The 12,219-nt window shown below is 41.2% G+C and overlaps 1 protein-coding gene across 2 annotated transcripts in view; it reads right to left on the reverse strand.

Annotated features, from left to right (window-relative positions):
- Positions 1 to 12,219, reverse strand: part of IPCEF1 (interaction protein for cytohesin exchange factors 1) — a 112,695-nt gene that overhangs the window by 37,806 nt on the left and 62,670 nt on the right. For both annotated transcript variants that reach the window (XM_084622168.1, XM_084622169.1), the window contains one exon: positions 2,188 to 2,261. In XM_084622168.1, the coding sequence (XP_084478294.1) occupies positions 2,188 to 2,261 (74 nt within the window). The remainder of the gene's footprint in view (positions 1 to 2,187; positions 2,262 to 12,219) is intronic.

A 12,219-nucleotide genomic window follows, 5' to 3' on the forward strand; every position in this document is an offset into this window, starting at 1 on the left:
CCACTTGCTGTGTGTTATGTGGGTCAGCAAACAAGGGCTCTGAGAAACCAACAGGGAACTCTGGAGCCACAGACTTTCATACTCAGAACATTTTGCCTCTGTTCCTCAAGAATTCAAGTAACAGGCCTGCCAGCAAGCATGCCTTAAGAAAAATGTGGGGATAGAGCACCGGGAGGAAGGCTTTCTCTTAAAAGCTAGGATAAAACCATGTAGTGTTTTGTAGATGAAAAACCAAATCCTTGAACTGCATTTAGAAGCATCTGGAAGACAGTGCAGTGTATGGAGCATGATGGTTGGGGCCAGGCCTAGATAAAATGGTGCCCTAGGCAAGGAGCATCTCCAGCACCCCCATCCCCTTCCATTTGTTAAAATTTTGAATACCTTATTTTTTATTGCATTTGTAGCCCTTTTCATGACTTTGATGCATGACTTGCATACATGACTTATCCCTGTCATATAAGATGATAAATTTTCATGCTAGGATCTGTAAATCTGTATTTATTCATGCCATATGTAAGCAAATAAGAAAAAAAATGTTTCCTCAAATCTTATAGAAATATTTTAATTTTTAAGAATAACTGAAATATACTAATATCAAGAAATTGAACTGTGCACCAACAGGGTGGACCAGTATTAAATACAGGTTTCAGAGTAACAGCCGTGTTAGTCTGTCTTCGCAAAAAGAAAAGGAGTACTTGTGGCACCTTAGAGACTAACCAATTTATTTGAGCATGAGCTTTCGTGAGCTACAGCTCACTTCATCGGATGCAAAGCTCATGCTCAAATAAATTGGTTAGTCTCTAAGGTGCCACAAGTACTCCTTTTCAGTATTAAATAGTGTTACAGTAGGTGACAATCTTAGAAGGTTACCCTAGTGCTGGGCTCTCATTTCACTTCACTTTGTTCTTATATCTCACTGACTGACTGCTGATGCCCCTCCCCTTATATAGCACGGCTGACAACATTCTAGGAGGTTCAAGGAAAATGTAGTTCTCGGAAAGTCTGGAAGATCCCACAAGATTCTGCAAAGAACATTCCAGCAGGTTAGTGAAAAGTGATTTCACATATGGAATACCTGAAACATTTTACTTCAGACATTCTATTTTCCCCTTTGTTGCTAACAACAAAAACAGCATCTTGAGCCTGGTGCCCCCCAAGCCTGGCACTCTAGGCAGTCACCTAGGTCACCTGCCCCAACTGTAGTAATATATTAAACAGTTTATGCTGCTAAGTAAGTAAGCTGTCATGTCCTGAACAAGCAGAGATTCTGTGTGATCCTCAAGCATATCCCAAAGAATTCATTGCAGTAATCTAATCTAAGGAATAATCCCTGTTAATACACAGCAGTATTATTTATATCATTATTAACCCTCCCAGTTAAGAAAAGGTAGCTAATCAAGAGTATTCTCATTTGGACACCAGTTGGAAGAAAGCCTTTGGCATAAAGTCATATTTGTTGTTTAATAGAGTATTATGACTCTGCATACCAGAGATTTTATCTTTACACGGGTGCACCAAATTCACTTTCCACAACTCCTAAAACTGCATAAATCCCATGCCAGGTTCTCCGTGGAAGGCTAGCTGCTCAGTCCAGATAGGGCGGCAATACACAGGAGGCGTAGTGAGCAAAAGGCATAGCAGGAAAATAAAACAAAACAAAATAAAATAATAATAATAATTTTCCAGGCAATGTCAAACACACAAAACTAGCTATTCTTTGCACAAAAGTTAAGCCCAGTCATGGTGAAAGTAAGAAACTCAAAAAGAAAAGGAGTACTAGTGGCACCTTAGAGACTAACCAATTTATTTGAGCATAAGCTTTCGTGAGCTACAGCTCACTTCATCGGATGCATTCAGTGGAAAATACGAGGTATTTTCCATTGAATGCATCCGACTGGTATTTTCCATTGAATGCATCCAATGAAGTGAGCTGTAGCTCACAAAAGCTCATGCTCAAATAAATTGGTTAGTCTCTAAGGTGCCACTAGTACTCCTTTTCTTTTTGCGAATACAGACTAACACAGCTGCTACTCTGAAACTTGTAAGAAACTCAGAAGTTCTTGAGATAGTCTATTCATGCCATTTCTGACCTCCATCCCTTTTCATTGACCTGCACCAAATTCAAATGTAGCTTTTGGCATGTAAAATCTTTATTCAGCCAAGCATGGGGCTGAGTGACAAACTTACTACTTTTTCTTGCATTCACTCGCTCGGTCCACAGTGAAGTCTGGCAGGTTGATGAATCCTTCAGCTTTCTCTGCCTGCAACAAAATACGTCACCAGAATTAACCCAGGCTGCAGTGGTGGACACTGCTGACCAAGATTAGATTAATTCCCGACAACCTTTTATTCCATGCATATACATTCCTAGTGCAAGGAGCAAGATAGGACCCACTTTTATGTGACTGTGTGTAGGGGAATCAGAAACCCTGCATGGGTTGCCCATCTCATTGTGATGGCGGTGCCACTCCACCTCCTGTGCAAGTGGGCAGGGTGTGGGCATAGCTTTTGCTCCACACCCCCAAGAATCAAGCCGCACAGGTGAACTGGCACAGCAGGGGATGGAATCTGCACCTTGTATAGGGTTAGGAAAGATTACTCCCCCTTCTGGAGCAACCATGCACTGACTCATATTCAGGATTTGTCACACAAAGTCACACTCTGGTTCATAGGGTCAGCTATGGATACAAGTTCCAAAAGCAAAATTTAGCCTCGGGTCTGAAGAGGACTAAAATAGAGGAGGCGCTAGGGGAAAGCAGCTCCCTTTGTAATGATCAGTGATCACATGCTGGTACTGCTGTACATGAGCAAAGTCATCAGCCAAACCTCATACATGCAGCATGGGAAACTGAACCCTTAACCTTCAGCTCCAAAAAACAGAAGTTTCTTCTCATTTGAGGTGAAGGATAATGTCAATATAGGTCAGTAGGAGTGAGAACCATATCCTCTTTTCAGGCGTGGCCATTAGAGACAGTCTCAGAGGGGTAAGCACTTGAGTTGACATTCAGTACAACAGTGCTTCATACACCTTGCTAAAATAAAGGGCTCGATTTCCCAGGCTTCCTTTATTCACCCACAACATAGCCAGTGCAATTTAGACATCTAAATCTCTGATTTGCAGGTATAATTAGTTAATTAAGCATTTGCAGGTGGGATTTTCAGAAGTGCTCATCCTGGAGCCAGTTAAATGCCTGGTAAGTGAAACACAGAGGTGCTGAGGAAGGACGGACAAAGTGCACTTCCCCTGATTTGAGTTAATAAAGTTGCAGCCTGCTGCTGAAATCCATCCCCATGTCTGTCTTCATTCACCTGTGCATCCTGCTCAATCACTGTAGACCTGAACCCTTCCCCTCCTATGAATGGCGGTGATGCAGACAAATAAGAACCTGCATCTGTATGTGTGGGGGGGAATATGGATTTGTTCTTTCAAAAAAAGATTAGAAATATTAATTCCTGAACTATGCATTTCTTGTGCCTCCCCCTCAACCCTACCGCATTATAATTCTGAAAACGTATACTGTGAAAAGCAGCTGAGCTATCTAAAGATATTTCAAAGAGCAAGGATAATTCAGATGGAGCAAAGATGCAGAAGACTGACAGCATCTCAAACTACATTGTTTGTCTGTGAATCTGAAGTGACTATAAAAAAAGGAGGATATTAGCCAAGAATAGTCTCACATTTTTATACGTCAAATATTTAAACTAGAGCAACTGAAGACATTGATTGAGAAAGTAAGTGCAAAGGAAGCAATGAGGTTAATCATAGGAGGTGAGGAAATTACAGTTTGGTAGACGGGCTTCTTCTGCAGTGAGAAATGTTATTGGTTTGCTACTGTTGTTTTTTGTCTTCTCTGGATTATAATTTTAATTATCTGTCCAGGGTGCTGAGAGAGTGGGTTAGGTTTCTTTTATGTTTCACATGTTGAAATGTAATGAAGTTAAATTAACAGCAAGCAGGAGATCAGAAGTTTGTTTGTTTTTTTAAAGGAAAAATAATGTGTAGGAGAGAATTTTACCAAAATCGTATCATATTTAAAATGGGATAAACAATACCCTGAACAAATGCTTTCAACCTAGCAGCCACAGTAAATGAATGGAAAAATAAATGAAAGCCAGTAAGAGAAAGAGGAATTCTGGGAAAGTGCCTTCCAAGGTTTGGCTACTGACAGTACTAAGGGAAGAGAACAAGTTATGCAGGTGTAAGCAGTGTCAGGATGAGCTCCACCCTGACATCTGGTGGTGAGGTGTGGCAAGTTGTGGAAAAGAACTTCAGGGGCTGATCTCATTTGCATAGGCACACCGACCCCGCCTAGAATGAGGCCATAGCTGCCCAAATGGTCACTTTGGCTGCTGTGGGATCCCCAGTGTCTCTGTTATTGGGGCAGGAAGAATAATTTGTTATTACCCTGATTATGGGAACTGTGCTTGGAACTGTACTTGGCCTTTTGTTATGATGGAGGGACTCACCATCAACTAAGTAGCACTCGCTAGGCAAGGGTCATGGGTTTTAAAACTCTGTGAATTGAGAGAGGCTGGGGACAAGTATTAATACTTGGTGGCATGGGCCCCCTTGGTGAGGGCCTTACATGCTAATTGCACTTCCTCCTCTCTCCACTGTGGAATATCAGAGCTACTTTTGATTCCATTAGGAATCTAGTTACAGGCTGCTGAGCTCACTTTGGGCTAATGGTGCACCAGCACTGAGGCTCCCCTACTACAAGCTGAATTCACCAAAGAGCTGAACTGACTAAGAGCTGAAATCACTGAGTGTTGTGTTAAGTAGTGGGGGAGCCTGAAGATATATTGTGGAGCAGTTTGCGGGATGGCTGGAGTGCCTTGTGGACAGGCTGGTGGAGCAGTCCGTAGGACGGAGGGAGCTGCTGGTGGGACGCGGAGCAGTTTGTGGACCGGCTGGTGGAGCAGTTCGTGGGACGGCGGGAGCTGCTTGTGGGCCGCGGAGCTGAGTGAAGGAGTTCGTGGGGCAGCTGGCAGAGCGGAGCGAAGCGAAGACCTATGGAGCTGTGGGGCGGTCAGCTTCAGATCATGTAAGGTGCCTCTTACCCCCGTCCCATCTCCACCCAGGTTGGGAGGTAAAGCTCCGCAGATAAACTTTCGAACTCTGGGGCTGCCCTGACCAGGGACAGAGACTTTTGGGTCATTGGACTTTTGGGACTTTGGGTGATTTGGGGTTGCTGGACTCAAGAACCAAAGGGAAAGGGGCATGCCCCAGTTTGCTTGGGGTGGGTTTTTTGCCCATGGGTTGTGTTATGAATTCTGTTGGTGGTGTTTCCCCAACGTAATGCCACATTGTTTCTCTCTGTTATTAAAAGGCTTTTTGCTACACTCAGACTATGTGCTTGCGAGAGGGGAAGTATTGCCTCTTGGAGGCGCCCAGCGGGGGTGGTATACATTTGTCCCAGGTCACTGGGTGGGGGCTCGAGCCGATTTGCATTGTGTTATTGGAATGGATCCCCTAGATATTGAACCCGGCCCTTGTTGCTGCCAACTCTGACGGGCAGAAGGGTTACACAGGGTTAGAGTACCGAAATCTTGGTTACCTCCTGAGCTAAGTACAGTAAACAGACTATGTCTACATTTCTTTTCCCAGTATAAGCCTACAAAAACAAATGCCAACACAGTTGAGTGCTCCATGTGGTGCCTAGCATAGCATTGAAACAGAGGTTATTAAATGCACCATTGGACTGGAAAGGTACATCCACAATGCTGGGTTCTCCACTCCATCCACCGCCAATCTAGCTATACAATTTTAGAAATCGAGATTAAGATGATCTTTCTAAAAAGGAACATCCCTCACACCCTCACCCCCAGCCCTAGCCACACACCAACTAACCGAAATTTAAAGCAAGAATGAATAAACTTTGCAACACCAGGAGGCTCTTTGGCAGCACATAATACGTATCTCCATTTATAGAAGAAAGAAGAAGAAGAAGAAGAATGCACACTACCATACTATATGTTTTTATATCTTCCTTGAGGGATCAACAAGATACTACTTGTTGGTAAATTTTGCCATTACTGAAAACGGATGCAAATTTAAGGCATTCAGAGTGTTCTTAATACACTTTTTACTATTTTAAAAGGTTGTTCAAAAATTGGAGCAGGTTCAGAGAATAGCTAAAAAATGGATCGAAGTTTGGACAAAATGCCTGACAGTGAGAGATTTAAAAAGCTCGATCTGTTTAGCTTATTAAAAAGAAGTTTTAGAGATGATTTGATTACAGTGTATAAGTACCTTCATGGGGATGAAATACCAGGTATTAGACTCCTTAATCTAGCAGAGAAAGGTATAACAAAAACCAGTGACTGGAAGTTGAAGCCAGCTAAATACAAATTAGAAATAAGGCACTAATTTTTTTTAACAGTAAGGGTGATAACCATTGTAACCAGCTCCCAAGGGAAGTGACACTTTTTCTATTGATACCTTCAAATCCAGATGGATAGCCAAACACTTGTTATGCTTCAGTCACACAAGTTACTGGGTTCAACATGGGGAGAACTAGGTGAAATTCTATGGCCTGTGGTATACAGGAGTTCAGACAAGATGATCTAATGGACCACCCTCACCCCCCAACCTTAAAAATCTATGAATTTATAAATCCAGGGAATCCTAGCCCTTTCCATTCATCTACAGAGAGTGTACCTTTATAAACAAGTGTAGGATATAGCTGTAAGTCTCATTTGGGGATTTTTCAGATTACAGTTGACCTTCTTGTTCCACTGTGGGCCACTCAGTTTTAAATGGGAATCTTTCCCCTCAGTCATTTAGGAAGATGGATACTTACAGCCTCAGTACAACAGTGCACTTAAAAAAAGGTGCTTCAACTAAGCATGGGATTCAGTCCAGCTGAAGCCACATGACTATTCATGTTCTTAACGTTAAGTAGGTGATAAATACTTTGCTGGAGCGGAACAATGGTGCTCAGCACTTTGCAGGATCAAAGTGTAAGTGCATTTTAGGGTTCCATGTTCATTGTGACTTCATAATTTCCACAACACATTTGATTCATTTGCAAGTTGGACATGCCTTTGTTGTTTTGGGTTGTGTGTTTTTTTATTAATTATTATTCTTATTGCTTTGTTTTGTTTCTGTTTTAAACTGACAGCTCTATAATCTAGACCTGGTATCTTCCCTGAAATCCCAAGACATGCAGCAGGTATAATTGGGAACAAAGTTGTGATAGCTGTGTTTGCTCCCCAATATTAGCATGTGTAAAAACCAGTCAAATTTTATTGTCACAGAAATCAGCAAATGGGATGGATTCTAAATAAGCACAGGGAGCAGAATAATGTGCCATTTTGACAGTCACTTTTTGGAGTGGAATGGCATTTTAAAAGCTTTTTAAAATTTTAAAAGCTGAAAAGTCATAAGCCATTATCTTTTGTCTCAAGAATTATTTTCTAACATTATTTTAAATGTACCATTATTAATTTCATAAGGATATGGTCAAGCTTCTCTATGATCCTGTTGTAATATCTCAAGATGGCCATGAAGGATTCAAATTAAAAGAACCCTGATCTACCTTTATAGCAGGATGTTCAAAAAGAAAGAACAAACTGATACATTGTGATTTTGAGATGGGTTACCCTACATAGAAAGGGAAACTGCCCAATCGTTTGAAAGTTCACAAATCAAGATACAGTATATCATCATGCATAAACTGGGATGTGCATTTAAAAATATATATATATATATCATTGGTATGTTAGAGCCTAGTATTAGAAGCAGCTCTCTTGCTGAAAAGTCAGTGACTATAGCTGGTTTGTGAAAAATTTCAAAATTTTTAAGCTGTCAAATGATTTTAAAAATCATAATTAATTGCGAGATTACAAAAATTGTTGCAATTAATCGCACTGTTAAACAGTAATAGAATACCAATTTAAATGTATAATATCCATTTCAATGGGTTTGAAATAAACCCATTTGTATTTTAGTTTTAATGTTTTGCGATATTAAAGCAATTTATAAAATATAAATCATTTCCATTTTAGGCAAACAAAAAATATCTATAAAAATCTTGAGAAGTATTTTGATTAAAAATGTCACCAGATTTGTTGCAAAACACAAACTGGTTCATTAATGCCAACTTTTTTAAAAAACGGATCAATTTTTGACCAAAAAAACCCTTTTCATTCAAAAGATTTCAACCAACTATATTTGTGATAGACACAAAACACAGGATCCCAGTGAAAGATACTAAGCCACTTTACCATTTACTTTAATAGGTTGAATACCCTTGGCTATGGTTTTGGATTCTTATCTTTACTTTTTACGTGTTATTTATGTGATGCTGTATGGAATCTGGGGGACACTTGAGGATATTATGAATATCAATATTGTCAAATTGCAATGAGTTGTGCCAGATATGCCCTGTAAGGTATCTGAAAAAAATGTTATAATTTGCCAGATATGATGATCTTGTTTATATGTTTGTACCACCTTCGTATTATGGGTTATAGATATGTATGTGTGTCTGTATTTCAAAACTTGTGCTATGTTTCTGGGTGACACCCCCAGAGAGTTTCAGCAGTGCCTAGCCTGCTTGATGGCTCATTAAGGATCATCAGCTATACAACTGACTCATTGAGAGAAGGCAGATACACCTTGTGACTCAGCAAGGCATGCAGGGACATGCCTATGGACAGAACTCTAAGGTTTCCAAGCCATGTGCTGGGCAGCTTGCGTTTGGGACAAAGGAAGCACAGGCCACATGGCAAAAGACTATAAGAGGCAGCTGCATCTTCTCCATTTTGTCTTCAGTCCTGCTTCTTGTCTTCAATCCTGCTTCTTACCTCTGAAAGGACTTTGCTACAAACTGACGCTCTGAACAAAGGACTGAATGATCTATCCAAGCTGTGGATGTGTTCCAGAGGGACTTTCAAGCCAGCAAACACACCAATTACTGCTAAGAACTTGATATATTGACTTTGAAGTCTTTGTACATATGTGATTGTTTTACCATGTAACATCTCTCTTCTTGTTTTTTCTTTATAATAAACCTTTAGTTTTAGACACTAACGGATTGGCTGGCAGCATGGTATTTTGGGTAAGATCCAAACCTATATTGACCTGGTAATGTGGCTGACCCTTTGGGGTCAGAAGAACATTTTGTATACGTGAGCAGAGTTTTTTTAAAATAACTTCTCACTGTACTGGACTTAGGGTGCTGGCTGGGAGCCAGAGAACTGGAATGCAATAAAGAGGGCTGTGTGATTTTTTTTCTTCTTCTTCTTCTTGATAATTGGTGTGGGGAATCAGAAGCACAGTTTGTCACTGGTTGGGGAGTTTAACTTCAGTGTTATCCACCAGTCTTGGGAGTATCTGCTCTCCCTTTTGCAATATGCCCTGACCTTGGCATTTCCAGTGAGGGCTATCCCAGGCACCATGCTTCTGTTCTCTTAAAAGTTAAGAGAACATAAGCAATAGGGGGAAAGGTGAGAAATTGATAGCGCTGGAGATTGAAGTTGTCACTTCATCCACAGAACAGCAGAGCACTGACAGCACAAACTGGTTTCTGTGGCCTCATCAGCATGCTTCAGTTGTGGCTGGGGGGACCATTTGTAGACATGAGTGAGAAGTTCAACCTCCATGTCTACTCAATGCTCTGCTTCTCCGATAAATCCTAAGATTGTCAGTTGTGGATAATTTTTGTAATGTTTATCCAGGCCTGTGAGGAACCAGAATGAAAATGAACTGACCTCATAGTCCAACGAACAGTCAGCAGAAGGCAATGACTTTTCGTCAGTGCCAAAGGGTCTGATGAGCACAGTTTAAACACAATTAGTTAGAGCAAAACTTAAGGATAAATGTTGAGTCTATCATCACCTGAACCCCCTTTTATTGTATTCATCAGATGATTTTTCTAAGCTGATTCCTCATGAAACGGTGTTAGAGATCAAGACTTTGAACAATGTGTATAGCTATAGAAGGAAACTTGGAATTTTTGTCCATCCACTGAAAGTCACACAAGTAATCCTACAGATACACAACAAACAGTTGATTAGTCTCCCACTTTCCAATGAATCACAGGTGCACATGTGAGACAGATGTGAGATGAAACAGGAGTCTAGCACCAGAATTATTTGTGTTCATTTTTTCCCTTCCATGCAGAAGTAATGCCCCACTCACAAGGTTTCAGTATGAATGCTCCAGACTAGAACTAAAACTGCTTGGGGGAGGCAGAACCTGATGATGTCCTTTCTAAATGTTCCGTTTAGAAGCATCCATCCGTACAGAACAGCAACAAAAAGAGGGAACTAGAGACTAGCAGACAGTGACTCTCAAAGATGTCTGGAGTTCAGTCTGGATACGCATTCAGACATTTTGGAGCTTATCAGACTAACTTATTAAGATTGCCCCACTTACTCCCAAATCAGTTCTCATTCACACCTTTCAACCCAATCAGATCCTTCTCCGTTTCCTTCTCCCAAGGTACTTCCTGACTACCTTAACTGTCTCTCCTCATCCTTTTTTATTAAGGTCACAAATCTGCCACTGTTCCTGTTGAGATTTCCCAGCTGCTGTCTTCTGATACACTGCTGGTGAGACGTGAATGCATTCGTTCCCCATTCCCTCTTCCGTGGAAGACCCAATATTTGAGCACAATAGCCAGATCAACAAAGTTCCAGAGCTTCTGAGGCCTTAGGACAGATTTAATCAAGAGCATGCAATGCACTGGGGACTGTGGAGAATACCTCACCCTAACCTGAGAAAACAGAAATGTGGATTCAGTTAGAGATTCCACACAAATTCTGATATTTCTCCAGCCTTACTAGAAAAAGGCCATCAACAGCACACTGCTGTTGCTATGCTACCGTTGTCAGTATCTGGTTGACTGTAGCATCTACAGAAAGTGAAAAAACCTCTTGCTTCTTAAAATAAAGAAAGGGGTCATACAGAACCACAGACAGCCTAGGTCACTCACTTCATTCATTCATTTGACCTCAGCTTGATTCCGCCCTCACCACTCTTCACCAGTGTGTCAGTGTCAAAGGATCTATGTTTAAAGGCCCTTTTCTACAGTAATCTGAGTTGAGTGTTTAGATGCTAAAGTGGAAAGTTACTCTGCTGCCTCCTCCCAGCCTGACATACAGCAGCTGATCCCCACATTGTTGAAACTACAGAATATTCTAATGTTCTTTAAAACATATAGGGCCCAATTCTTAGGTCAGTTGTGCTGGTGTAAGTCAGGATTAACTCTACTAACGGTAATATAATTGCACCAGTATAAAAATTGGTGTCATGCAGGTGAATTGGGTCCATAATATCTTTCAGCAAGTCAATAAGAAACCAGCAGAATCTTATTATATGCTGGTCCACAAACACTGCATCTTTATTCTGCTTCAGGCACTTGCATTTAGGAGCAGGAGTGATTAAGTGGCCAAGGCATTAACGAGCATTTCTAAACATCAGTGAAGAGGTGAAAATATTCGCTAAGCTATAAAATATAATGGGCAAAATACAGCCCCAGGAGAATTCCCCTGAAATTAATCAAACTGCACCTGGGATGGCTTCGATCTAATAAAGGGTAGGCGAGAAAGGTTTCCTCTTCCTTTGACACCTTTTCGTTGGTGTGATGCTGCTGAGCACTGTCTAGAGCTATGCTGGGGGGAGGCCTGTTCTTTAAGTTGTCCAAGGTAACAGTAGACCAGCTCAGCCTGTTACATAAAATTGTTTATAAAATCAAGAAAAGGTGGAGACAAATGAGCCAGTACAAACTGGACTGCTTACATTAAAACAACGGTGATGAGGGGTCTTCCAGGCATAAAGTTGCAGATTGATAGGACATTGATCTGAAAGAGTCTCAAAATGGGAGGAAATGTTTAGGGTTGAAATCACTGAAATGTTTTTTGAATGGTTAACTAAATAAAGTAGCCACCCCTTTTTGGACATGGTCCATCTGGGGGTCACTCAGTGACAGTCAGGGGTGTGGGACATGGACTGTAAGGAGACAACTTTATCACCATAGCTTCTATCTCCATCATCTCCTCGGACCCCAGAATCTACCATTGGGCCTTCATCATCCTGATCCTAAGAGAGAGTCCTGAACAGAGCAAGCCAGGGAGAGGAAACTGATGATAGCGCCACCTCCACCTGGGATGTAAGATTTGCATTTCACTCCCTCATGTCAATTTCCTTCCCACTCTTAGTTTTCCTCTTTCCGATCTCTCTCTTTCCTTTTACTTTTGGTCCAAAAAAAT

The sequence above is a fragment of the Lepidochelys olivacea genome (assembly GCF_965140295.1).
Source record: "Lepidochelys olivacea isolate rLepOli2 genome assembly, chromosome: 3".
In the NCBI taxonomy this organism is placed as follows: domain Eukaryota; kingdom Metazoa; phylum Chordata; order Testudines; family Cheloniidae; genus Lepidochelys; species Lepidochelys olivacea.